The 27,138-nt window shown below is 36.2% G+C and overlaps 1 protein-coding gene across 1 annotated transcript in view; it reads right to left on the minus strand.

Moving 5' to 3' along the window:
- Positions 1–948: 948 nt before the first annotated feature.
- Rpt1 (26S proteasome regulatory subunit Rpt1) overlaps positions 949–27,138 on the minus strand; it is a 108,995-nt gene continuing 82,805 nt past the window's right edge. Inside the window, exons 8-10 of the mRNA XM_090383450.1 lie at positions 14,279–14,481; positions 6,444–6,540; positions 949–1,132 (exon numbers count right to left, since the gene is read on the minus strand). Of these exons, the coding sequence (XP_090239576.1) occupies positions 975–1,132; positions 6,444–6,540; positions 14,279–14,481 (458 nt within the window). The 3' untranslated portion in view covers positions 949–974. The remainder of the gene's footprint in view (positions 1,133–6,443; positions 6,541–14,278; positions 14,482–27,138) is intronic.

The raw sequence follows: 27,138 nt of genomic DNA on the forward strand, positions 1-27,138 counted from the left end.
AATCTTCAAAAATGCTTTTACTAATTTTTTAAAAATTCATTATAGAGAGACTAACGCTATATGGGGTTAATTTTACATGTAATTTCGTTTCAAGGTGCACTGTTTTGCGAAAATTCATAATATAGAGAAATTCGTTAAATAGAAGTTCCACTGTATATATATATATATATATATTTTTTTTTTTTTTTTCCCAGGATACATCCTTCTATGGGGAAAACTGCTCCTCATTCATGAACTACTCTCAGAAATAGTTCATAAATTGGGAGGTTACTGAATTGAGATAATTCAAAATTATATGGGGGAGGCAGAAGGAATGCTGAATTTCTGTTAGTCTGTTTTAATGAAATTTGGGCTGGTTTGATAAATCTTTGAAAGATACAAATTAAAATTTCATAAAAATCTTTCTTCTCGAGTTGAGTTGTTACATAGAGATGGACGGACAGATAGACGTGATGAAAACAATAGTGTTTTTGCAGCTGTACCTAGAATTTCTAGAATATAAAAGAAATTCACTTCAAGATAAAAAAGCAAAATTGCAAGAATTAAAAACAAGCAGGCAAAATAATTTAAAATTTAAAAATATTATAATGAGCTGTTCTCTGAATCAGAACTGCTCTAATGGTAGGCATCTTACAATGCATATGTAATTAATGGAATGCTTATTTAATTCCATGATGTGGTGAACTATTCTTATGCACTGAGAGTTGTTCTAATGAATTCTCTATTATTTCTGTATTTGATTTGCAATGATCAAACTGAGTTCATGAATGAGCATAATCAAATAAATGCTGTAAAATCAATCCAAAAACTTTCATTATTTATCTTTCCAAAATATAGTAGAAAAACATTAACCCAAACAATTGCCATATGACTAGACTTATGAACAGCAGCTCAACTTCAAAATGGAAGGAAACAAAACATTTATTCTTACGAAATACACATACAATAACATATAATAATGGATAACACTTTGCTTAATTATATGTCATATATCGTGGTGTTGCACTGAACTTTGCATAAGATTTAATAACTTTATTAATAGCTTCCAAGAAGTCCTTTTCTGTGGCAACTTTACGTCTTGCACGGATAGCAAACATGCCAGCTTCAGTGCATACGCTACGAATCTCAGCACCTGAAAGACAAAGCAGAAGGAATATGTTACTTTCAGGTACATTACCTTAAAGTAAATTATCAAAATTACTTTACCACATTAGTATTTTGATTCTTGCATTTACAGAATCTCACACAAACCAATTATCCCGAAAGATCATTACAAAATAGTAAAGGTCTCAGGGTTATATTTCAATGCAGGCATTGAAACAATCTGAAAACTGTGTGCATTTTTGCATTCAGTTTTCATCTTGAGGACTTAAGCTCCTCCACATGACAGAGATCAACGTTTTGCTCACATTACAGACGACGGAATTGTCCAGGAGACAACCGAAATTGCTAATAATTCTGGAGGGAGACCCAAAGTGTCTCCAAGTCAGAAACTCAACATAGAGATATGTACAATCTTCAGAATGTTTCTGTGCCACCAATTTTTAAATATAACCTCCAAACCTTTACTAAATTTAGATAGCACAATTTTGAAAGTAATTGTTTGTTTGTTATTTGGGTTTTTTAGGAGCATTAGCAACTAAGGCCATATTGCTCCGGGAATATGTGGTGGTCATTCCCTGACTTTTCCGCATCCTCCGTATTTGGTGATCACGGGCTCGAACCCCAGTCTAATCAAGAAGCGTGTGCTACGCACTGCTGCTCCTGCCCACCTGGCTACGGAGGCACCCAATCCGCAAATGATTATAATATGAATTTACCCTCAGTGTATTGTCACAAATGAATCAAGTTAATATAACTATTAATTAAAATAAGCATGTATTCAACTCTCATATCACGTCGAGGGAATCGGAAAGAATCACGGAAAGACAGTGGCCACCAACCTCCAAAAACCAACCAACACCACAAGCCGTCATGAGAATTGAAAAACAATTGTCGCGAAATTCTAAAAACGACGACACAAACTAATTCACACGAAAGTTAAACTTTAAAATTGTGTTCACAAGAAGTACAAAAGTGATTCGCGAATGCTATCCCCCCTGTTTTATATCAAATTAACGACACCTGACACAAGATTATTTATATAAACCAATGTACGAATTGCTATTCATGCATGCGCGTAAGGGTCCAAGAGTCCGAAATATTATAAGGTCTGCGTACATTAATAGAATTAACATTTAATCTCATTTATAATGTTTCGGGCAAGTGATAATTTAAAATATTCACACTGTTTATTAAGAACCTTGGATTCATTAAAAAGAAACACATATCCATCAGTTGGTTGGTTGGTTATTAGGATTTTTATGGCGCATCATCATCTAAGGCTATAGTGCACCAACATATCCATCAGTGATTGCATGAAACGCAATCACTGATGCACCCATTCTACCTGCTCTAACTGATGCCAAATGCTGCTGTATCCTTACCGAAAGTGAATTTTGGGTCGAACCAATATAAGTAGAATTGCATCCACCACGAGAAATATTGTAAACAATATTGTGAGCTTCCATGGTAGGAACTACATATGCCCTATATTTCAATACAGTATGGAGCTTACTCATGGGTTGTGGAACAATCTTAAATTCAGTGTTCTTAAATATGTTAATAAATTGTCTATACCAATGTTGTATATACGGAACTTTAATAAAATGTTTGTGATCTGCCCTGTCATTTGTTGTACCCGTCTCTAATTTATATTTCGCCTGTTGACTAATCTGCATAATGGTACCTAATGAATAACCCCTATTTAAAAATCTTTTAGTCAGTTCCGTGAGTTCATCCAATAAGGATTCTTGAGTAGAGCTGTATCTATATGCATTATGAAACTGGTTAAAAATAATGCTCCTTTTATATGTAAAAGGGCGGTAGCTCGAACGGCGCAAGAATTTCTCCGTATTCGTTGATTTCCTATAAATTTTAAAAAATAGGGCCAGAGGTGTGAATATGCGGTGGCAGTAAATATATGTTATATAGCAGGTCTGTTGCACACGCACACACACACACACACACTTTATTCTGCTTCATAATTTGGTGCTTTCATGTCAAGTTGGATGTTTTTCATCCTTATGCTACTTTTTATATTATTGTTGTTTATAAGAAAAAATATATATTTTACCATGGACAATTGGGTAATCAGAACAAAATGGCCAAGGAGTGATGACAATAATTTTGCTACATATACTTCAGAAGCTAAAAGCCTAAGAAAAATATCATGTGAAAATTTGGTCACAAATGTTATTTCAAGTGTAGTGTAACCACCAATTTCTGGTAGAAAGCTATCATATTCCAAATCAAAAGAAATGAAAAAGAATAGAAAATATCCAGAGGGATTTAAGAAGTACAGCTTCACTTACAGTGTTGTTGATGGTGAGCAACGTCCTGTGTGAGTAATATGTTATGAAAAACTGGCTAACGAAAGCACAAAACCCATTAAATTAAAGCTAATGAAAAAAACCGAATACACACCAACGCCATACAAGGTCTGAAAATTTTTCATGAAGGAACATATGGCAGTTCCTTGTGAAGCTTTAAAAACATTGTTGGAAATTTCATATTTAATAGGAAAAAATTTGAAATCACACACTATTGCTGAATCTCTTGTTCTCCCTGCTGCAATAAAAATGATTTCAATTATGCATGGAGAAAAGTAGAGTAACGATTTAAATACCATTCTGTAATATGCTGTGAGACACAGTCTTACAGCATATTACAGTTATTATGGACAATATAAAATTCAGTTTATTAAATCGATCAAGAAAAGGTCTAACTTTTCCAATACAGTTAGATGAATCCACAAATATTTCAAACCTTGCACAATTTATTGTATATGTCAGATACTGCTATGAGGGGCATATTTTGGAGGATTTTCTATTTTGCAAAGCTTTGGAAGGAAGAACGACGAGCGAGAATATTTTTGATGTTATAAATATTTTCTTTCAAACAAATAATCTAATGTGGAACAACTGTTTTGTGATTTGTATTGATGGCATGGCTGCATTAACAGGACAAAATAAAGGAAATATATATAGTTTTTAATCATTACATTATACATAGGGAAGAATTAATAACGAATGAAATGCAAACTGATTTTCACAAAGTTTTGAAAGTGCAGTAAGTATGATCAACTTTATTAAAAGTAGAATCTTAAATAGCAGACTTTTCACTATTCTTTGTAATAGAATCGGATCTGCTTATGAATTGCTTCTTTGATATACGAAAGTGCGGTGGCTATCCAGTGGTAAAGTATTTCGGCTTCTTTTTGACCTCAAACATGAAGTTTTATTGTTTTTATTGGATAAAAATCAGAACCTTGCTCAATTGTTTACAAATCAAAAATGGCTTGGAAAACTTAGTTCCCTTGTTGATATATTTGAAAAACTTAATGGTTTAAATTTAAGTCTTCAAGGACAGGGAACAAAGATATTAATACTCTTGATAAAATAGAAGCTTTATCTTTGGAAAACTGAATTTGAGTGTAATAATACTGAAATGCCCCCAAGTTTTTCTGATTTTGTTAACAGCAATAACACTGACATTTTACAATTTAGGCATATCATTGCCACTCACCTAACAATACTAATTAAGAATTTTTCCAAAACAATTAAATGTATCTCCACAATAAAAGTTGTATTGGATTCGTGATCCCTTTGCATTTGATATTTCTTCATGCCCCTTCATTACCATTCAGCAAAAGGAAGATCTTATCGACCTGAAGAAGCATTATGGGCCCGTTTCAAGACAACTTCTTGTGAAAAATTTTGGCTTTCTCTTCGAGACGAGTATCCAGAATGATCAAAAATGGCGATATAAAGATTGTTACCTTTTGGGTCTACATATTTAAGGTTGGTTTCTCAAAATTAACTATAAAAACAAAACAGCATTCCAGATGACATGAGATTAGCAATTTCAAATATTGTGCCAAATGCGGACCAAATATTAATGGGTATCCAGGTTCATCCTTCTCATTAATTGTTTTGTTTTGTACTTGTTCATTTTTTATTGTTATGCGATCTTAATTGAAGAATAAGAATTTCATTTGTTGTTTTTGCTGTATTCAATTAAAATATTAAACAATTATTTTAAAGCATAAATTAAATAGGAAACAATTTTTTTATTCCTTACTCAGTACTGGAATAAAATTTTCTACTATATAATTTATAAAATGCAATTTTTCTTCTCTAAAAATCTGGTCATTCTACCTCGGGGTTTACGTTGATGAGTCGCATCAATTTTATATTTAATAAAGGGGGTTGTTGTTTGTTATTTGGTTTTTAGGAGCATTAGCAGCTAAGGCCATATTGCTCCGGAGATATGCGGTGGTCATTCCCTGACCTTTCCACATCCTCCGTATTTGGTGGGCACGGGCTTGAACCCCGGTCTAATCAAGAAGCATGTGCTATGCACTGCCGCTGCTGCCCACCTGGCTACGGAGGCGCCAAAGGGGATTGCAAGCGAAATAAGTTTGTGCACCACTGGTATAGAGCATTATGAATGAACAAAGAGCAAATTTCATCCATGTCACTTCAGTATAATACCAACCACAGTGATGATGATAAAAACTCGGCCATGAAAGGTTATAAATTCAACATTACATAAATCATGGCAAATAAAAATTTATGTACTGATCAATTTGTAGACATTTTTTTTTTTTCAGCAGAATTTTTATGCATTGCATCAGCGTGGTCAGAACAGAAGTAGCATAGATAATCTACTAAGCCTGTTTAGCTTTTTTTCAGCCACATCAGACATCCTCTTTTTTTCTTTTTTTTTGGCTTTCATTCATATTTCCTCAATTAAGCTTTCAATGAACAGGGGTTTTCTCTCTATAGTTCCATAAAGTTTATGATAAATTCTTTGGACTTGAACAGCATTGCACAAAACTAAAGATAATGTATCAGCTGTGCATTAACTGTAGATTGTTTTTGTAATGATCCATTACCACTTTTTGATAGATAAGGAAATCGTTTTATCATTATTTATAACAATCAGACAGAAATTTATAGCCAGTGAAGCCTTTAATGCCTTTCAGATTGGATGGGCAAAATCTCAAAAACTGAATAAGAACTAATTATGTGTTTTTAAACATCTTTCAAATAGAAAAAAATAATAATCGTAAATGTTTTTCTGTTTGAAAATCATAAATGGAAATCACTGTAATTTTCCTCATTCACTTTTTCCCTGTTTGCATTTTATATTATAGACAATGCATTTAAATTTGATTATCCAAAAAAATTGACTAAACAAAATTCTCATTCTCGGGCATTTTGGATAACTGGATCCTACTGTGTGGCATTTTAAATTTGTTATCTATAATATTACTGTTGAAATAAATGCATAAACACTTATGTAGTATAACATAACAATTTAGGATACAAAACACATACCTGTACTGTTAGGACAAAGTCTTGCTAAGAGTTCAAACCTAATATCACGTTCTACACTCATAGACCTCGCATGTATTTTAAAAATGTGTGTTCTTCCCTGGAAGAATTAACACCATAATGAGAAGTAAAATTAAACAATATTAAAAATACAAGGTACTTTGTAAATACTTTAAAAGATATCTCCATTATAATTTAACACAGATGTAAGACAAAAAGTGCATAACCTCTTCTGAATACGATTCCAGGGTGTTTCAAAAAATAAGGTAACAGAATGTCAAACATGATGGGGGAGGGGGGACAACATTTTTTAAGGCAGGTTTAATCAAGAATGCCTGTTTCTCCATATAGGCTGCCACAAGTCAACAGTATCCTGGATCCCAAAATTAAAGCGTGGAACTGGTGATGTGAAGAGACGACCTGGATCAGGCCATAAGAGAGTGACGACGCCTCCCCAAGATCGATATTTGAAATGGTATGACTTCGTAATCACCATGCTAGTGCTCCTGATCTAAAACTGGATTTTGAGATGGCTTCTTGTGTTGAAGCAAGTGCACAAACTATCCAAGGCGGCTTTCGGAATGTGGTCTGCATGCCTACTGGGCCAAGAAGAAGCCTTTGTTGACCCAACAAATGAGGAAGAAGTGACTTGCTTGGGCTAAAACGCATGTTTCATGGACAAAAGAGCAATGGGACACCGTCATCTTTTCTGACGAATCAAAATTCAACCTGCATGGCTTAGATGGAAAGCGATGTTAGAAGACGAAAATCGGAGGCATACCATCCTGACTGCATAACAAGCAAAGAGGTGGGGCGAATTAAGTTTATTAATGGAACAGTGAATGCAGAAACCTACACTGCTGTCTTGGAGAGTGCCTGAAACCTGTTATTAGGGATCACCACACAGATGTCCAAAACTGCATTTTTCAACAAGACTCAGCACCTTGCCACACAGCAAAATTGTTAAGTTTTATGCTATTTAGATTTAATGATGAGTTTGTCTTCTTGTCTCACAAGGCTTAAAACATACTTACACCAATGTTTTCCCTCATTTCTCTCCCTTAAGGTGCAGTCATACTTCAGAAATGCTGGCATTACAGTGTTGGACTGGCCCAGCAACAGTCCAGATTTGAACCATACTGAAAACTGCTGGTACATAATGTCATCTAAAATTGCTCAGAAGAAGCCAACAAGTAAGATTCAGCTGCAGGAGGGCATTGTAAGGGTGTGGTACCACGAAATTGGCTATATCCAGAAGTTGATTAACTCTATGCCAGATCGTTGCAAGGCTGTAATGGCAGCTCGAGGAGGAACAACAAAATACTGAGGATTTATTTTGCTGATTTACAGTACATAATACTATTACGTTAATTTGTCATTTCAATTTGTACACGTAAATGCAATAAAATGTATGTTTGGTTGTCATGATTGCTATTTGCACTATTTCTCATATTTCCATTAATTATGCATTTTACCCTTTGGGAAGATATTTATGGCAATTAGGTATATCAGGTGGAGTCTTTTTATTGGATTTCATTCACAGAGATATATATCCCATCTAACAAATGCATTTCGAACATTTCTGCAACCCGCAATGCAGTGCAAAACATTATTTGCAAAATTCACAAGTGATGCAGTTTTTTGTCCACCACCACTGTATATGTTACTTTTGCTTTTATTCACTACATTTATTGTAAGACAAATACGTACAGTACTTATTAAAAAAAAGGATAAAAAAATGAATAACCATAGCTCGTGATTACACAATTACCAATTTATTTAATATATTTATAAATAATAATAATTTCATTATTAAGCAGTCTTGATATAATACATTGTATTTTTTTTAAAGAAGTCTTTCAATGTTGTTTGTTTCAAATTTCTTTTAAGGTGAAATTTATGAACATTGTCTTTCATTTTACTGAGATAAAATTGAAATTCTGGATCAATGTCATTGGTTTCATAAAACAAAGAAAGAGTTTTTAATGGTTTGTGCCTTTGTGTTCGACACTACATTAATCGGACAACTCAACCACTGTCTTCTTCCTTGCTATTGTCTTCAAAAGCCTCTTTTTCTGTAATAGCTTTGAAACTGTCCTCATCTGTCAATGTGTCAGCAATCACGAGATTGCTGTCCACAGTCTCGTGATCATCTACACATGCCAACCCATTAAAAGCAGCATCCAAGTTATATTTCTTCAACCACACTGTTAATGGAATATTGTTATCATTTTCTTTAGTGTCTTCATCAACTTTTGTGGGCTTTAGTTCTGCCTTATTAAAAGCATTTCTGATGTCTGTGATGTGACCTTATCTCTTTGATGCCTGTGATGTGACCTTGCTTATTCTAACCCCCCCCGCTACCTACAACCGTTCGAACCCCCCCCACAGGCCTTCAGCACCCCCATCACATGGGGTGTTTGGGGATTCCCGCCATGCCAGTGGAATGAGGATTATGCTCTTTGTGGTAGCATATTGCACTAAAAACATTCTGAGAATCATTAAAAGGGTTATACGTAAATTGCTATTGACAGGGATGAGGAAAGCAATAATGGATCTTAGTCCCTCATGCAGAAGTACAGCTGCTGCTTGTTGTAATGGCGTAAAGATTTGCTCGTTATACTTGTGAAGTTCTTACCTACCTTGATTGCTTTAATCAAGAAATGTTGCTCTTAAAATACATAATCTACAATCAACTCTTCTCTGTTTGTTTGCAACAGCTAAACTCTCGTTATAATTGTGCTCATTATAAATGAGTTCAACTGTATTTTAATTTGCTTTATGAGTCTTTAACTTCAGTTATTCTGTAAAATTTTATTTTATAATAAGTTTTCTTTTGAATTGTTTGGCATTTGCAAGAAGTCATGTGTATCCAATACCCGACATCAATCGCATCTCTCTCTAGATAGAAGTGTCTACCAAATATTCGTCCGCATTTACAGAAAGCAGCTTCCCTTTACAGAACACAAATTAATAAGATGACAAGGACAGCCTATTACCACCAAATGCTCAATTTCCTCTTTTAATAACCTTAACTTTAGTTTTTAGGCCTATCATAACAGGCACATTATCACCACTTAAGTGCCAGACTGTTTTTTGAAGGGATCCACATGCTTTCAGGCTGTTCAGAAGAAGATACTCAACATTGTACCCTCTACAGGCACCGTGCAATGCCGGCACTGAGAGAAGTTGCTCACAATTTCACATGATTTTTTTTATTATAAAAGGTTACCACAATGGGACATAGCTGGAACACTTTGATTACTGCCCTCTGTAGGAATCAAAAATGCCCCCCCCCACCATTTTTTTTCAGAGCCACCACTACCTCTTCTTTCTCTATATGTGCAATTTCAATGATACATCTATTTTTGCATTTTTTTCTGTGCACTGCACTCTGTCTTTATGCTTATTTATTTGCAAGTGCTTGGTTACATCATGTTTTCTGCTACCTGGAATTGAAATATCACATCTACATACAGAACACAAAGCAAAATGTCACTTTTTTTTTTTTAGATTTAATTCAACATGGTAGATCTTGTGTATGTCTTCTGAAATTGTACGTTACATTTCTTTAGCATCTCTACTGAAACATATTGTTAATTATCTTCCCACTAATATGAAATGATTGCACATAACAGAGAACAACACTATTATCCCACATTTCTATTTTGCAATGTAGACTAACATACCTGATGGCCAATTCATTAATGAAATTAAGAAATTAGCATATTTAAAAAAAAAATTCTGAGAAATGTTTTGTTACCGACTATATCATAGTGGCAAACTTCTTGTACTGGGCCAACTTTTCAATGAACTTTTCAATGAATGCAAAATTGGTTGCCTAAGTGCTCCCCATTTTTGTAAAATAAATCTGTAATCACTCATCAGATTATGCAATTTTCTTTTCAATGTGCAGATTTACGTTGGGAACCATTTTTGCCAGAAAAGGACTTCATTTCTACTTCAATATTCAATGCATTCCATTTTTTTTGAAACACTGTCATCTTTTTTGCACCCATTGTTCACAGTATGAATAATAAGAATTATATATAGGAACTGTATATGAATTTTTACACAAAAAAATATATAACAAATAAATATATACAAAATGTGCTCACATACAACCATAAACTGAATGATGTTAGTAAGAAAGATTGTAACATGGCAGAACATGGGTTTTGTATACATAATTTCAACTTTGTTTTGGATGTAATGGAGGAAAGCTGTCAGAAAAATAGTATTATTATTAGTGGAAAATGATGCAAGACTATAAGCTCATGCATCAGAAGCAAAAAAAAAAAAAAAAGCCAGCACTTTCCATATCATCTGTTCATTCCCTCTAACAGTGTCTACTACTTTCTTAATTCATTTAAACACTTCTGTGATACCAGATGAGAGTTTGTCCGGTATGTTCAGTTTGTCCCCAACAATCGACTACCTGCTGGCAAATTTCCATGCGACTATCCTGCAATCATCTTTCCTCAGTTTGAATTTGTCCCCTCATATGCAGAGTCTGAGCAAGAGGAAGAATCCCATCAGCATTGGGTTTTCTTAAACAATTCAAAGCCTTTAATACCTCAATCAGATCTCCTTGCAGGTGTCTAGTCTACAGATTTCTACTGATGCTGCCATTTGCAGAACTGAAGCCTTCCCTGTTAAGAACACCCTTCTGCCTCCCTCACTAATCTTGTTGCTCTTCTCTGCAACCTGTCGAACAGATTCATGTCCTTCCTAAAACGAGGTTTCCAAACTTGCATGCAGTACTCAAGACACAGTATACAATTACCCCTTATCTCTGCTGGCAAAATTCCTGTATATTACCGACAAAACCCATGAGCTGTTCTGCTCAGAGAACTTCATAAATGACTACACAATACCCCCCCCCCCCCAGTCTTTTCATTTTTCGGTAACCTGAGTGGTACCACACAGATGCTACATTAATCTGGGATTACTGCTACCCTTGTATTTATCAACATTAAACTTCGATTGCTGCTTCTCAGTCCATCTGCCTAATTTGTCTAGATCTTTTCCAGTAGTATACCCTGATTACTGTCATTAGCCACCTTACCAAACTTCATATCACCTGCAAATTTAAGACATTAAGTCTAATATGCCTTCATCAATATCATTAATACATAAGAAAACAAAATTGTGCCTAGATCTGGGGGACTGCTAATAATTAGTCCAAGAAGAGCAGTGTCTATTGATAAACGCACTCACTCAACCATCCCTTTATCCATAGCAGTAGTTTGCTACTAATGCCATACTGCTCCAATTTGTACAGCAGTCTTTATGTGGAACAGTGTCAAAAGCTTTTCTTAAATCTGAGTATATTTTGTCAAAATTATTTTTTGAACCCAATTCCTTTGTTACTGTGCCATAACATCTGATCAAAATTGGTCAGATAAGACTGTCCTTAAGAAATCCATGTCATGAATGCAGTATAAATGCATTCCTGTCTAATTGGTCCTGCTTACTTCTTTAACCAGTGACTCCATTATTTTCCCTGGGACAGAAGTCAAGTAATTACTCATTTCACCCTTTGATCCCCATTTGTGAACTGGGCATAGTTTCACAAATCTACAGTCCATAGGAAAATCCAAAGATGCTCTTTTTAGCCATAAATCCAAAGATTTATGGCTAAAGGTTTGCTTACCTCTTTTTCTGCTCCTCTAATATAACTGGATAGTTCCTATCCACCTCCAGGTGCCTTTTTCATGTTCAGCTTCAACAACAATTTCTCTTCCACATTCCTCTTGGTTATCACAAAATCATTTAGTACTGTTAGAATTTGATATACACCTGGTATTATTGGGTTAACATGTTCAACCTAATCTGTCTGCCTCCTACCTCTTTCTTTCAGTAAACGAAACAAAATTTGGGTTCTACACGTGTTATATTACCTACACCACAAATCCGAGGATGTGACTAACTGGGAAGATTAAAAGGATGCTTTTACTGTTCCTGTGGATACTCAACCACACTGACAATTGCTATTTTTGCATGACAAAACAAAAAAAAAAAAAAAAATCAGAAAAAGCAAATATCCAAAATGAAATATCCTAACATACCATTCACATAATGAAGACCTGCTAATATCAGATTCCCCCAAAACATGGGACAAAGGAAACAGTGTTGAAAATAGCACAGCAGCGGGAAAAAAAAGAGGGAGGAATTATGAACAGAAAGAAGTAACTTAAAACATGTTCCACTGGTTGAACGAAAAAAAGGTTCTTCTTCCACCTTTGCTTATAAAGGTTAGATTAATGAAGAATTTTGTTAAGGCTCTGGATAGCCACTGCTACATTAAACAGATGCAAAACTGAAAGAATGAATTTTCATAAAGAAATTCCTCAAAAGTGATGTATTTGAAACAAAGCTATAGGATACTGAACTTTAGCTTGGCAATCATTTAAAGCAGTTGTGCATGGATTTCTTGGAAGAAGGAAAGAAGATAATTATGAATCTGTGGCGTCAGCTTTACTGCAATGTTACAAAGATACAGGCTGCCAATGTTCTTTATTCCCATCTCATTCCCCCCCCCCCAAAGTTCGGAAGATGTAAGTGGTGAGCAGTGGGGCAGTGCTTCCATCACGATATATCTACAATTGAAAAGCAATACCAATTAGTATTAGAAGGTCACTGAGATATGATGGGAGATTAATGCTGATTTTTAAGAGGAAAAAAAATTAAATTATTTAAAATTAATTATTTGATTATATATTTTTAATGATATTTGGAATCAGAAGTTCAGTTTTGTTAGAATCTACAACTTTTGCTCCAGAGGTATGATTTCACCCCCCCCCCTTTGTTGAATGATATTTGTTTTTATTATTTATTTAATTTTGGTGATGTCATATAATTTTGCTGTTAATTCTAATACTAATACATGGAGCCCTATCAGAACCCATACTGTGTGCAGTATTCTCTTAAATAAACAGAATTATCTAAGAGTATCAGATTAAAATAATTAAGCAAACTGCTTTCAATAGTTCAAAGAAAAATTTGATGAAATGATTAATTAAAACAAAAGATTCCAAATGAATAAACTATGGAGATAATGAAATGAACAAGTCACTTCCAGGTAAAAAAAATTAGGATATATTATTAAAAGAAATGAAAGCCACATCCCTTTCTTATTTAGGTGTGCACACACACACACACACACACACACACACACACACACACACACACACACACACACACACACACACACACACACACACACACACCACACACACACTCTAAAAAGGTTCAAAGATGGGCAACACCTAATAAAATTGGCTAAAGAGTGCCCCAAATGAGAAGAGACTTCACTATGTGGGCTACAACAGCTTAGTAACTACGTACCTTGGAAGAGATCTGATTAAGATACATAAGGTTCTGAAAGGGAATATTAAAATGAACAAAAGTGAAATTTCAATGTTATGAAATGATGCTATATGGTACCAAATTACGAGGGAAGAATTAGGCTGGATTGTTAAGAACTTTTCCTTTAGCAGTAAAGCCTCTGGGGCAGCAAAAGCTTTTTGTTTCTTTGCAATGCATGGTCAATAGGCATTTACCTTCTCAGATAAAGGCATCATTGCAACAAAATATTGTGTAATTTATACAAACATTGCATGCATGATTCTTCATCCAGTTTGCCATTCAGAAGAGTGCCACTTTTCAGTGGCACTCTCAAAAAAGAAGTTTGCCACTTTTGAGTGGCAAACTTCTACCTAAATGCTTTCTTCAATTTGTCTTTAAAAAAATGGAATCTATCTTATTTAGATGTACATGGTATTTGAAGAAATATATATTTTCACACAAATTTTAAAATACAGATGTGTCTTTACCTCCAAATCTGGAAGACCAAATTCAATTTTCCTATCTAATCGTCCAGGTCTCATGAGAGCAGGATCTAAAATATCTGGTCGATTAGTAGCCATGAGCACTTTGATGTTACCTCGAGGATCAAACCCATCTAACTGATTTATTAACTCTAACATGGTTCTCTGTACTTCATTATCGCCACCAGCTCCGTCATCAAACCTAGCACCTAAAGAATTATTACGTAAAGATTTTCTATATTTTATTTTTATACATCCAATTACAAGTAAACTAAATTAAAAAGTTATTTAACAAGTGGAAATATGAAGTGATCACTAAGAAATATACAATTCATACAATTCAAAATACAGGAACTTTCCGACTTACGTAAGGGTTGCATTAGCGGAACACCATGTAAGTCGGATTTTATGTAAGTTGGAATTTCCCTCATGCTTGTGCAGCATTTGCAACTGTGCTCGCTGAATTGATTGAATCAAAAAAGAAATATGTGATGAACATGTAAATAGATTTATTGTATTTATTTAGTTTTTTATCTCATGCGCAAGAAAAATTACAAAAGCTTGCAATTTAAAAAAATTTCAAAATTACAAAAAAGAGAGGAGACAGGCATAACGTCAGTAAGTGTCACCGCTCGAGCATCGTTGCCAGAATCGACATCTTCAGCTGATAAGTATACCACTGCGGAGGTTGAGGGCTGTGGAGATTTAGAAGGGGTCGGCCGTTCAACCTTACAAAAGAATATATTAATGGTTGACTGGACCATGGCGTTTTTCTTTTCATCGTAGATTTCTTTGTAGCAAGCAAGCATATCATTCACCCCTCTGTTAACTTTCAAGAATCGTTTGCTGTCAGGATCCATCTTCTCAAACCTTGCCATTGCTGATGCAATTTCACGAAATGCCATCTCTCTGGTGATGAAGCGCCTCGGCTCCTCATTTGGTTCATCTTTAGCTTCGTCAGCATTTTCTTCTTTTACTATTGCTGCCTGCAAGTCAATAAGTTCGTTACATAATTCTTTCTCTTCTTCCTCTATCAACTCCTCCACGTCTTTGGCATCAACCTCCAACTGAAGTAACTCTGCAACCTTTACAATCTTATCTGTAACCTCTTCATATGATTCAACTTTTTCAAATCTTCGAAGCCTTTTACGTGCCGTGGGCATATTTTCTCCCATGCAACATTTAAACAACTTTTAGTAATTTACGCCCAGGCCTTATTAATGTTTAAGATGGCATGGTAAATATTGAAAGATTTCCAAAAGTCTCTTTATTTTAACGTAAAATTTTTCTCATAGTCTACTGCAGACAATGCCTGAGCCAATTTCAAAGGACACTGCAATTGTTCACTTAATGTTTATTATACAAAATGCCTGGTGTTGACTTAGTTTGACACTATCTATACATGTAAGAGGGAACTTGAAAGATTATATCAGCCTTAACAAAATAAACTTGCATATAAATAGAACACCCATATACCCAAATGACAGTCTCAAACACATTTGGAAACAACTCAGTAGTAAGCAGTGTGTTGCATTCATTAGCACATAGTAATTTATAACTTTCATGATTTATAACAACATAAAAAGGGGGGGGGGGAAAGCAATGATTCATTCCTCCAGTCAGTGTGTGCAACAAACAATGTTGCCATACTTCAGCTACAATATACAGTATATGGATAGCTTATGTGATATGTATAGAAAAAATAATAATAAATAAATAAATAATAAAAAAAATAAAAATTGCTAGATTTTCATTGGTCTGATTTTAATTGAATTTGGGATTTGACAAATCATTCTAAAAGGGCAAAATATAAAATTTTATGAAAATCTATCCAGTGGAAGTCTTTATATGCAGACAGATGGATGGATGGAATAGTAAAGGAATGGTGATGGGCAGACATGACATGGTAAAGGGAACAGGAGCTTTCTACATATGCTAATGTACCTAATAATTCATGATATATATAAATAAATAAATGTGAAAAAAGCAACGACTTTTATGCACAAACCGAGAACATTTCATTTCTGTGCATCCTCCATATTGCCTATTCATTCCTTCAACCAGAAAATGGCAATACATGTACTATACAAGGTGTGGCTATTAAATAACAATGTTTGCGTAGCCACTACACACTAATTATCAGTGAAACAAAACACAACAGTTGACCCTGAACCGTTCCCTAGTTGTCTGCCAAGTTACGTTCCAACACGATCATTCACTTTGCAATGAGACAGATTTCCATTACCTTGTGTTTTTACATTTTGCCAGAAAATTTACAGATAAAAGAATTGAACAATGAATCAACCTCAGATTTTTAATAAAACTAAAGACAACACCAACCGAAAGTTATTAGTTGTTATGTCAAGTTTACTGGGTAGATATGTCAAGAGCTCACATGTTTGAATGCCATAAAAGATTTTTAGAAGGAAGAGAGAATGTGGAAGATGTCAGTCCAATATCCAAGAAAACTGATGAAAATGTAGTCTGGGTAAGGACAATGATTAGAAGTGATCATCATTTAAGCATGGTTGCATCAGAACTCAATATGGACAAGGAAACAGTTAGACAAATTTTAACTGAAAATAGGCATGAGAAAAGTGTCAAGATAGTGTCAAAAATTCTGAATGAAGGTCAAAGAATGAGAAGATGTTTGAAAAAAAATTGAAGGTCCAGACTTTCTGGTTACTGTAATTACTTGCACTGAAAGTTGGCTGTTCCAGTATGACCCAGAAACTAAAAGACAGTCAATCAGTACAATGGAAGAGTAAACAATTTCCCAGACAAAAAAAAAAAAAAAAAAAAAACACACACACACACACACCCAAGAATGTCAAAATCAAAAATTAAAACCATTCTTCTTTTTTCTTCAATATTAAAGGAATTATCATGGTTGAATATGTCCCACCAAATCAGACTGTCAATCAAACATACTACATTGAAATTCTGACAAGGTTGCATGAAAAAATTCAAAGGAAGAGATCTGAATTGTGGAAGGATAGCTTCATGCTCCAGCATGCAATGTGCTCTCTGTTTGCCAGTTTGTGACCAAAATACTGTCCAGGTGTGTGAACATGCACTCCATTCTCCAGACCTAGCCCCTTTTTTCCCATCCCTAAACTGAAAAGCATACTTAAGGGAACCCATTTTCAGTCTATTGAAGACATTCAGAAAAAAAAAACAACTGAAGTGATAAAAGGAGTTACAGAAGTTGACTTCCAGAAATGTTTCTGTGCTTGGAAAAAATGTATGGAACAGTGTGTGCAAGCCCAAGGCAATTATTTTGAAGGAGCAAGTTGTCGGGTATGAATTATTTCATTATATTTATTTTATTGCAACATTGTTATTTAACAGCCATAGCTTGTACAGTGCTTCAGCTACAATATATGATATACGGTTAGCCTGTGTGATATGTATGAATATATATAATAATAATAATTATCAGATTTCTAACGCTTCGATTTTAATGAAATTTTATAAAAATCCATCCTCTAGGAGTCTGTTATTACATGTGGACAGACAGTCTGATGGACATGGTGAACACGATAGGCATTTTATGCATATATGCTAATGCACCAAAAATGACAAAAGTTTGAGAAAAATCGAAATTGGCCTCAGCAATAATTAAATTCAGGTCTATAACACCACCGTGATCTAGTTTCCAAGCAGCTATCAGTTTTAGCTCTAGGAAGTGTCTCATACTATGAAATTTCATCATTAATGCCAAGGATATTCAGTTTTTTGTTTTAAATCATGTTTGAAGATAATCTAACACTTCCTCAATATGCCCTTTCAAATGAAGTCTAAACATGGCTACCACTTCATTTTTTCACTGGAAAGAATTTCATGCTAATAGGGATTCACCAAATAAACACATGCCAACTGTCCAGTTAATTATTATAAATAAAATAAAACATTTAAAAATATGATTTTAAGCTTTAACAATATGATTATAGACTTTTACAGAAGTGAAACATAAATCTATAAATACCATGAGATAAATCTGCATTAGGAGCACTCCTAACCACAAGTTCATTATATCAGGGAAGAACCTGTAGTTACTATATTCAGTAAACCAGTATTTCATATGAAGAATGGAGCTGGAGACATGTAATTGGGACAAGAAGCTGTGATGCCTAAAGTATTCAGTGTTCCTGCACAGCTGTATTTTGATTGTATCAAGACTAAGGGGCAAGAGTTGGATCCAATGTGGTATCTAGCAGAACAGATGTAACACAGAGGAACAACTGACCATACATCAGGCACTAGCACAAATGGGCTATTGCAGATAATGACCTAACCAAGAACCCTCCTGATGACCCAACACAAGTAAATGTACCCACAACGGACACAGAAGTGGAGTCATTGTGCAATGGATGACTGGAAACAAGTTGTCTATTTCAAGGAATCGTGTTTTCAACTACCCATGCTGATAGGGTTGTGTACAGGCAACTGGGGAGAGCATAATTGTCTAGGGTAGGTCTGGACAGAACTACCTTGTGGAATAGTAATAGAGGCATGTGATGCAAGAAAGCAAGTGTATGAGCTTATGTAACATCAGCAAAAAAAAAAAAAAAAAAAAATTCACACATCCATTCCCTCTAAAAGTTTGTCAACTTCCACAACGACAGATGGAAGTTTGTTCCAGTAGTTAACCAGCTACTGGCTAAAGGCAAATTTCCACACATCTATTCTACAACTGTCTTTCCATAATTTGAATTTATATCCCACCAGGTTTGTAATCTGAGCAAGCAGATTTTTTTTTTTTTTTTTTTTTGATTTGGTAGTTGTTGGCGCATCGGCTTCTGTGGCCATATTGCACCTCCCAAGGTTTTTTGTAGTACTTTGATCCAAGCCCGAGGCGGGAATCGAACCCGCGACCTTTGGGTTGCCGGGCAGGTACTTTACCCACTCGGCTAGCCCGGTCGGCCTGAGCAAGCAGAAGAATCCCATCACAATTCAGTGTGCTCAACCTATTCAAGGCCTTCTATGCCTCAATCAGATCACCTTGCAGGTGCCTAGTCTCTGGCTGCTGCAATTTGCAGAACTTAACCCTTTCTTGGTAAGAGGACCCCTTCATTCCCCTCACAAATCTTGTTGCCCTTCTCTGTACACACTCAAGCAACTCTATATCCTTCCTAAAATAAGGCCTCCAGACCTGTATGCAGTACTCAAGGCGTGCCTCACCATTGCCTTATACAAAGGGACAATCACCTCCTTTTCCCTACTAGAAAAATTCCTGTATATCATTGACAATACCACATGACCTGCTCTTGCAGCATGTCAGCATTGCTCAGAAAACTTCATATCTGACTGCACAATTACTCCCAAGTCTTTTTCATTTTCTACCACCCTAAGTGTAGTACCACACAGTTGGTACATTTTTCGTAGGGTTACTTCTAACTATATGCAGTATTTTGCATTTGTCAATGTTAAACTTCAGTTGCCACTTCTCAGCCCACCTGCCCAAATTTTCTAGATCCTCTTGCAGTAGCATATTGATCTGATTGAGGCGTAGAAGGCCTTGAATAGGTTGAGCACGCTGAATTCTGATGAGCAAGTGGAAGAATCTCATCACAATTCATCATGCTGAATTGTGATGAGATTCTTCCGCTTGCTCAGATTACAAACCTGACGGGATATAAAAAACCTTTGTATCATCTGTAAACATTGGTATTAAGCCTGATATACCTTCATCAATATCATTGATAAATATACAAAACAACAGCAGGCACCCAACACTGAACCCTGGGGGGGGGGGGGAGAACTACACTAATAAAATTAGTCTACAAAGAGCAGCATCCACTGATTACCACTCTCTGTTCTTCCCACTCAACCACCCTATTACTATTATCCATTGTAGCAAATTACCCTGCTCCAATTTGTACAGTAGTCTTCCATGCACAACAATGTCAAAAGCTTTCCTGAAATCCAAGTACAGTAAACCCTCGCTATTCGCGGGGGTTACGTTCCTGAGAAATGTCGCGAATACCGAAAACGCGAATACTGAGTTATGGCTCCCATAGTAATAAAGGGGTTCCGTTCCAAAGTACGAAATATATAAGAAAAACTAGTCTAAAATTTTGTCTATGTATGTATTATATGTACCTTCATAATATGACAGTACATAGTGAAATGCAAGCATATGGCATCGAAATGAAAATAAGAAACAATTTAATATTAAATGTAATATTTATTAGAAATTTCAAACAAATCTTTCAAATCAGCGCCTTTGCTAGAAAAAAAAAAACATCCCGCCAGTGCTATCACCAGTTTCGCTAAAGTGTTGATAAAGAAGTTTTGCCTTTTCACGAATGATGAGTGAACTTAACGGAATTTTATTTTATTTTGAATTCGGTCTTCTATCCACAGATTTAAAGGTTTTCCATTTTTTTTTTAATTTAACATCACGAGTTACAGAGCAAATTTTTGAAGCAATTAGCGCGGTTTCACAGACACTACGGCAGATTTTTTCTTCCGATTTCTTGTTTGATCGTACCGTTGACTCATTGATTTTATAATGTTTTGCCACTGAGGAGACACTTTCACCTTTAGAAATTTCGTCTAATAACTCAATTTTATTCGCTAGTGTCATCACCTTCTTTGATATTTTCACATTTCTCTTTTTATTCGTAGCCATATTTTTGTAGAGGTTAGAAAGAACTTGACCACAATAAAGTCACTTTCTTCCGTTAACGCACTCGAAAAAGTCTGTTTTACACTGCAAAACGGTAGAGTTATCATTTTTGTAAGCATATCAATTTATAAATTGATAAATTTATTCAATTTATAAACATATAAATTAAAATCAAACGACGAAACCTTCCATGACTAACACATACTGAACAAGGATTAGCGAGAAACATCCACGCTCGCGATTTTTTTCACCCCTCTACCCCCCACCCACTGAGCGCTGTTTTGACCGGGAAAGATAATTTTAGCCACGCCCATGTTTTTTATGGCGAAAAATATTCACGGCGTTTTAAAATTCACATTTTTTTAGGTTTCATTTTATATTAAATCGGCGATCGCGAATACGCAAAACCGCGAATACAGATACCGCGAATAGCGGGGGTTTACTGTATATGATATCAAAGTTATTTTTTGCATCCAATTCCTTTGTAACCAACATCATAGTATCCAATCAGATTTGTCAGACAAGACTTTCCCTTAACAAACCCACGTGTGTCTAAATTATTATTGCAGTCTTGTCTAGATGATCTTGCAATGCATCTTTAATAAGTGACTCCATTATTTTTCTGGAACAGAAGTTAAATTAACTGTTCTGTAATTACTCATGTCACCCTTAGATCCCTCTTTGTGAATTCGGGATAGATTTGCATATCTTCAGTCCAAGGATGCTCTCATAATTATGGCTAAGGGTTTGCTTCCTTCCTTTGCCACCTCCTTTAATATAACTGGATATATCCCATCCATCCTAGGTACCTTTCTTATATTTAACTTCAACAATTTCTCCGCCACTTTGCTCTCATTTATTACAATATCATTAAGTACCCTGTTACAGTTCGATAAACTTCCGGCATTTTCCTCCCTTAATAACTTCTCGTGTGAATGTAGATGCAAAATACACATTCAGATTATAGCTATCTGAGAAGGATCATCAACAGTCAAACCAACGATATCAAGTAGATCAATCTGATTCATCTTCTTCCTTCTAGAGTTTATATAAGCAAAGAAGTCTTTGCTGTTTTTCTTGGCATCCTTTGCCAAAGATTTCTCGTAATCTGCCTTCGCTTGCCTAATCTCCTTTGTGACTTGATTACAGACTAACTTATATCTGTCGTAGGCTTCTGTGTCGCCTTATAATTTATATGCATTCCATGCATTTTTCTTCTCTGCCATGAGTCTCAATAGTTCATCTGACATGCAATTAGGCCTAAACCTTGAACAATATTTTTTAATTGGTATGAAAAGCCTAGTAGCTTCCACAATTAGTTCCTTGAATGCTTCCCACTTAGAATTTGCGGTTGGTAACATCATCAGTTGGTCACACTGTGCAGAATTTAAAAACTCTTTGAGACCATTGCAGTCACTTTTACAGAAGCAAAAACCCTTCCCTTTACCCCTGATGGTAATTATATCTAAGTATATCCCACATCAGTAATCAGTACACTGTGATCCTGCCACCTAGTGTTCCTTTATCTGCAAATTCTTAATGCATAAATAATCAATGCAACTGCAGATAACCAGCTCAAGAGTATTACACTCTCTGGTTGCCTCTTGAACATGCTGCTGCTGCAGAAAAAAATAATCCAATAAATCTACAAAAGTCTTGCCAGTGTGCGAGTGACCAACAAAAGTTCTAGTCAATATTTGGGAAGTTAAAATCCCCCATTATAATACAATCTGATATACTGGTCCATTACATTTCTCTGTACAATTGTTCGTTGTACTCATTAGAGTAGTTAGGCCTATAACACACTCCTACTGTAATTTTTGCTTTCCCAGTGCTTATGTCACACCAAACTGACTCAACATTGCACTGTCCACCCATGTCAACTGGATGCACTTCCTTAGATTTTGTGTTTTTCTTAACTAACAGCATAAACACTCTTCCCTTCCTATCCTGTCTGTACACATTGTACTCCTCAAATTCGAATTCTGCATTTCTTATCTCTGTGTGACATCATGTCTTTGATATCCCAACAACGTCAGCCTTTGATGTCTTCACCAGCACCTCAAATTCATCAAATTTATTCACTATACTCCTAGCATTAGTGTACCAAGTATATATGCACCTATTCTTACTTTTAGCTACCTTAACAAAGCTCATGTATTTGTTTCAAGATGACTCCCACCAGTCCCTGAAACCACCAGCACCCTGCCATCCAGGCCACTGCTCATTCTAATAGAAGCAGTGCAAGAATAAATTTCACCTCTGCCTGTGGCTACTTTTAACCTTTTAGTCTGTGAATATCCCCAAGCTAAGCAGTTTTCCGACCCACCTAATTTTTATTATTTTTTTTTTTATGAAAACCCCAAACACGAAAGGTATCAAAACCTACAGTACCGTGCATGGGTTGAAGGAGAAGTATGGGGGGAGGGAGATGCCGGAAACTTTGCTCTAGAGACTAAACATGGGTTTCACCACTTCAAGCCTCCAATAAGCAAAGTGGTGGTATTTCACTGGTTGATGAAAGTCATCTACCACCTACTGAATAATGCTGGCTTGATAGCATCAGCAAACAATCTTGCATCCCTTCTATTTAAATGTATCCCATTGTCGTAGAAGCAGTCTCTCCTGTTAACAAGCATAGACCATGTTGAGAAAAATTCTAGCCCATGCACAATTCCTCCAGGGCCGAACTGAGTGACATGCCACAATGTGTCCTGTGGAAACTATCAGCACAAAAAATTCTGTGAATTAACTAAAACCATTGCTTTTACTTTAAAAAAAAAATATTCTACATTTCACTTATAGATAAGAAGTACAGTAAGTGACACTAAACTACCAAGTGTAAAGATTAAGCTGTTTTAGTGAAAATGTTACCGAGTTCAGTTGAATGAAAACAACCTACTATAAACACTTTTAGCATTAGCATTAGTAGAGGCATTTGATGCAAGAAAGCAAGCTTATGCAGCATCAGCCAAAAAAAAAAAAAAAAAAAAACCCACTTCCACTTCACCCCTCTGTTCGTTCAAAATACCTGTCCAGCTGAGCCTTAAACTTATTTAGGCTATCAACCTCCACCACAAGGGATGGAAGTCTGTTCCACCAACCAACCACCCGCTGGCTAAAGGCAAATTTCCGCACGTCTATGCTACATCTGTCTTTCCTCAATTTGAATTTATGCCCTCTCAGGTGATTTTTCTGAGCTAGAGGAAGAATCCCATCAGCATTGAGCATGCTTAAACCATTCAAGGCTTTATACACCTCTATCAGATCACCTCGCTGGTGCCTAGTCTCCAGACACTGTAATTTGCAAAACTTAAGCCTTTCTTCGTAACAGCACCCCTTTGTTCCATTCACTAATCTTGTTGCCCTTCTCTGTACTCGTTCCAGCAGCTCTACATCCTTCTTGAAATGAGGCCTCCAGACCTGTATACAGTACTCTAGGTGTGGCCTGACCATTGCCTTATACAAGGGAATAATCACCTCCTTATCCCTGCTGGAAAAATTCCTGTATATCATTGACAATACTCCATGAGCTACTCTTGCAGCCCGTCTGCACTGCTCAGAGAACTTCATATCTGCCTGCACAACCACCCCCAAGTCCCTTTCATTCTCTACCACTGTCAGTGTAGTACCACAGAGTTGATACGTTGCTCTGGGGTTGCTGTTTCCCATGTGTAGTACTTTACATTTGTCAATGTTAAACTTCATTTGCCACCTCTCAGCCCATCTGCTCAACCTTTCCAGATCCTGTTGCAGCACCATAGTGTCAGTAGTGTCCTTGACAACCCTGCCAACCTTTGTATCGTCTGCAAACTTGGACATTAAGCTTGATATACCATCATCAATATCATTTATAAATACAGAAAACAATAATGGACCCAACACTGAGCCCTGAGGGACTCCACTAATAACATTAGTCCACGATGAGCAGTGTCCATTGATTACCACTCTCTGTCTTCTCCCCCTCAACCACCCCTTTATCCATAGCAGCAATTTGCCTCCAATGTCACACTGCTCCAATTTGTGTAGCAGTCTTCCATGTGCAACAGTATCAAAAGCCTTTCTAAGATCCAAGTATATAATATCAAAGTTATTCCCTGCATCCAGTTCTTTTGTGACTGCATCATAGTATCCAATCAAGTTGGTCAGGCAAGACTTCCCCTTAACAAAACCATGCTGTGTCTGAGCTATAACTGAAGTCTTGTCTAAATGATCCTGCAGTGCTTCTTTAACCAGTGCCTCCATTAATTTTCCTGGAACAGAAGTTAAGTTCACAGGTCTATAATTACTTGTGTCAGCCTTTGATCCTCCTTTGTGAATTGGGATCACATTTGCACATTTCCAGTCTATGGGTACATCCCCTGAGTCCAAGGAAGCTCTCATAATTATGGCTAAGGGTTTGCTTACTTCCTTTGCTGCCTCCTTTAATATAACTGGATAGATCTCATCCACCCCGGGTGCCTTTCTTGTGTTTATCTTCAACAGTTTCTCCTCCACTTTACTCCCAGTTATTTCAAGATTTTGTAGCTTACTGCTAGAGTTGAATACACCTCTGGCATTCCCCTTGCTGAATAACTCCTCATGTGTGAATGTCGATGCAAAATATTCATTTAGTTTGTTAGCTACCTGAGCAGGATCATCAACACTTGACCCATCAATATCAAGTGGACCAATCTGATTCATCCCCTTCCTTCTAGAGTTTACATAAGTAAAGAACTCTTTGCTGTTTTTCTTTGCATCCCTTGCCAAGGATTTCTCGTAATCTGCCTTCGCCTGCCTAACCTCCTTTGTAACTTGGTTGCATATCAACTTGTATCTATCATAGGCTTCTGTGTCATGTGTTAATTTGTAAGTATCCCATGCATTTTTCTTCTCTGCCATATGCCTCATTAGTTCATCTCACATCCATTTTGGCCTAAACCTTGAACAATATTTCTTAGTTGGTATGTAAAGCCTAGTAGCTTCCAAGATAAGTTCTTTGAATGCTTCCCATTTTGAATTTGCTGTTGGCAACATCATCAGTTGGTCCCACTGTATAGAATTTAAATACTGTCTCAGTCCATCGTAGTCGCCTTTACGGAAGCAATAACCCTTCCCTTTACCCCTAATGGTAGTTACCTCTTTGAGTAAATCCCACTTCAGCACACTGTGATCACTGCCACCTAGTGGTTCATTTATCTGCAGATTCTTAATGCATGAAGAATCACTGCTGATAATCAAATCAAGAGTATTACTCCCTCTAGTTGCCTCCCGAACATGCTGATGTAGAAAACAATCCTCCAATAAATCCACAAAAGCCCTGCTAGTGTGTGAGTAACCAGCTCCCAAATTCCAGTCAATATCTGGGAAATTAAAATCTCCCATTATAAGACTCTCTGATTTACTGGCCCACTCTATTTCCCTGTACAGTTCCTTATTATACTCATCAGAGTCATTAGGCCTATAGCACACTCCTACTCTCAATTTTGATCTCCCAATGCTTATGTCACACCAAACTGACTCAACACTGCACTGTCCAGCGATGTCGACTGGCTTCACTTCCTTGGTTTTTATGTGTTTCTTAACTAATAGCATAACCCCTCCCCCCTTCCTATCCTGTCTATCCTTTCTGTAGACGTTGTACTCCCCAAATTGCAGTTCTGCATCCCTTATATCTGTGTGACACCACGTCTCTGATATCCCAACAATATCTGCCTTTGATGTTTTGAGCAATACCTCAAATTCATCAAATTTATTTACTAAACTCCTAGCATTGGTGTACACGCAAGTATACCTGCACCTGTTTCTATTCTTAGCTACCCTAACACAACCCATGTGTTTACTTGTACCGCAATGGCTCCCAGCAGTCTCTGAAATACCATGCATCTTGTTTTTCAGGCTTCTGCTCATTCTAATAGAAGCAGTGCAAGAATCTTTCACCTCTGCCAGTGGCTACTGTCAATCTATTGGTCTTTGTCTCCCCCCAAGCTAGCAGTTTTCCGACCCACTACGACCCACTTAAACAGTTTGATGTGGAATGGAAACTCCTGGAATTCTAGTATTTCAGACATTTCCACTGATAATTTCTCATTCATTATATGTGGACATTTCTCATTCTAATTTCCAATCAAAGAGGCAAATTAACATTCTAAACATGCCTTACGATGAGAAACAGTAACTTTTCCAAATTCTGCCAACTGTTTAGTGTTTGTATTGAGGTGTTTTCAGTTAACTCTGTAACATTTCACTAAAA

This window comes from Mastigoproctus giganteus, chromosome 10 (genome assembly GCF_048544385.1).
Source record: "Mastigoproctus giganteus isolate SK-2022 chromosome 10, ASM4854438v1, whole genome shotgun sequence".
Taxonomy (NCBI): domain Eukaryota; kingdom Metazoa; phylum Arthropoda; class Arachnida; order Uropygi; family Thelyphonidae; genus Mastigoproctus; species Mastigoproctus giganteus.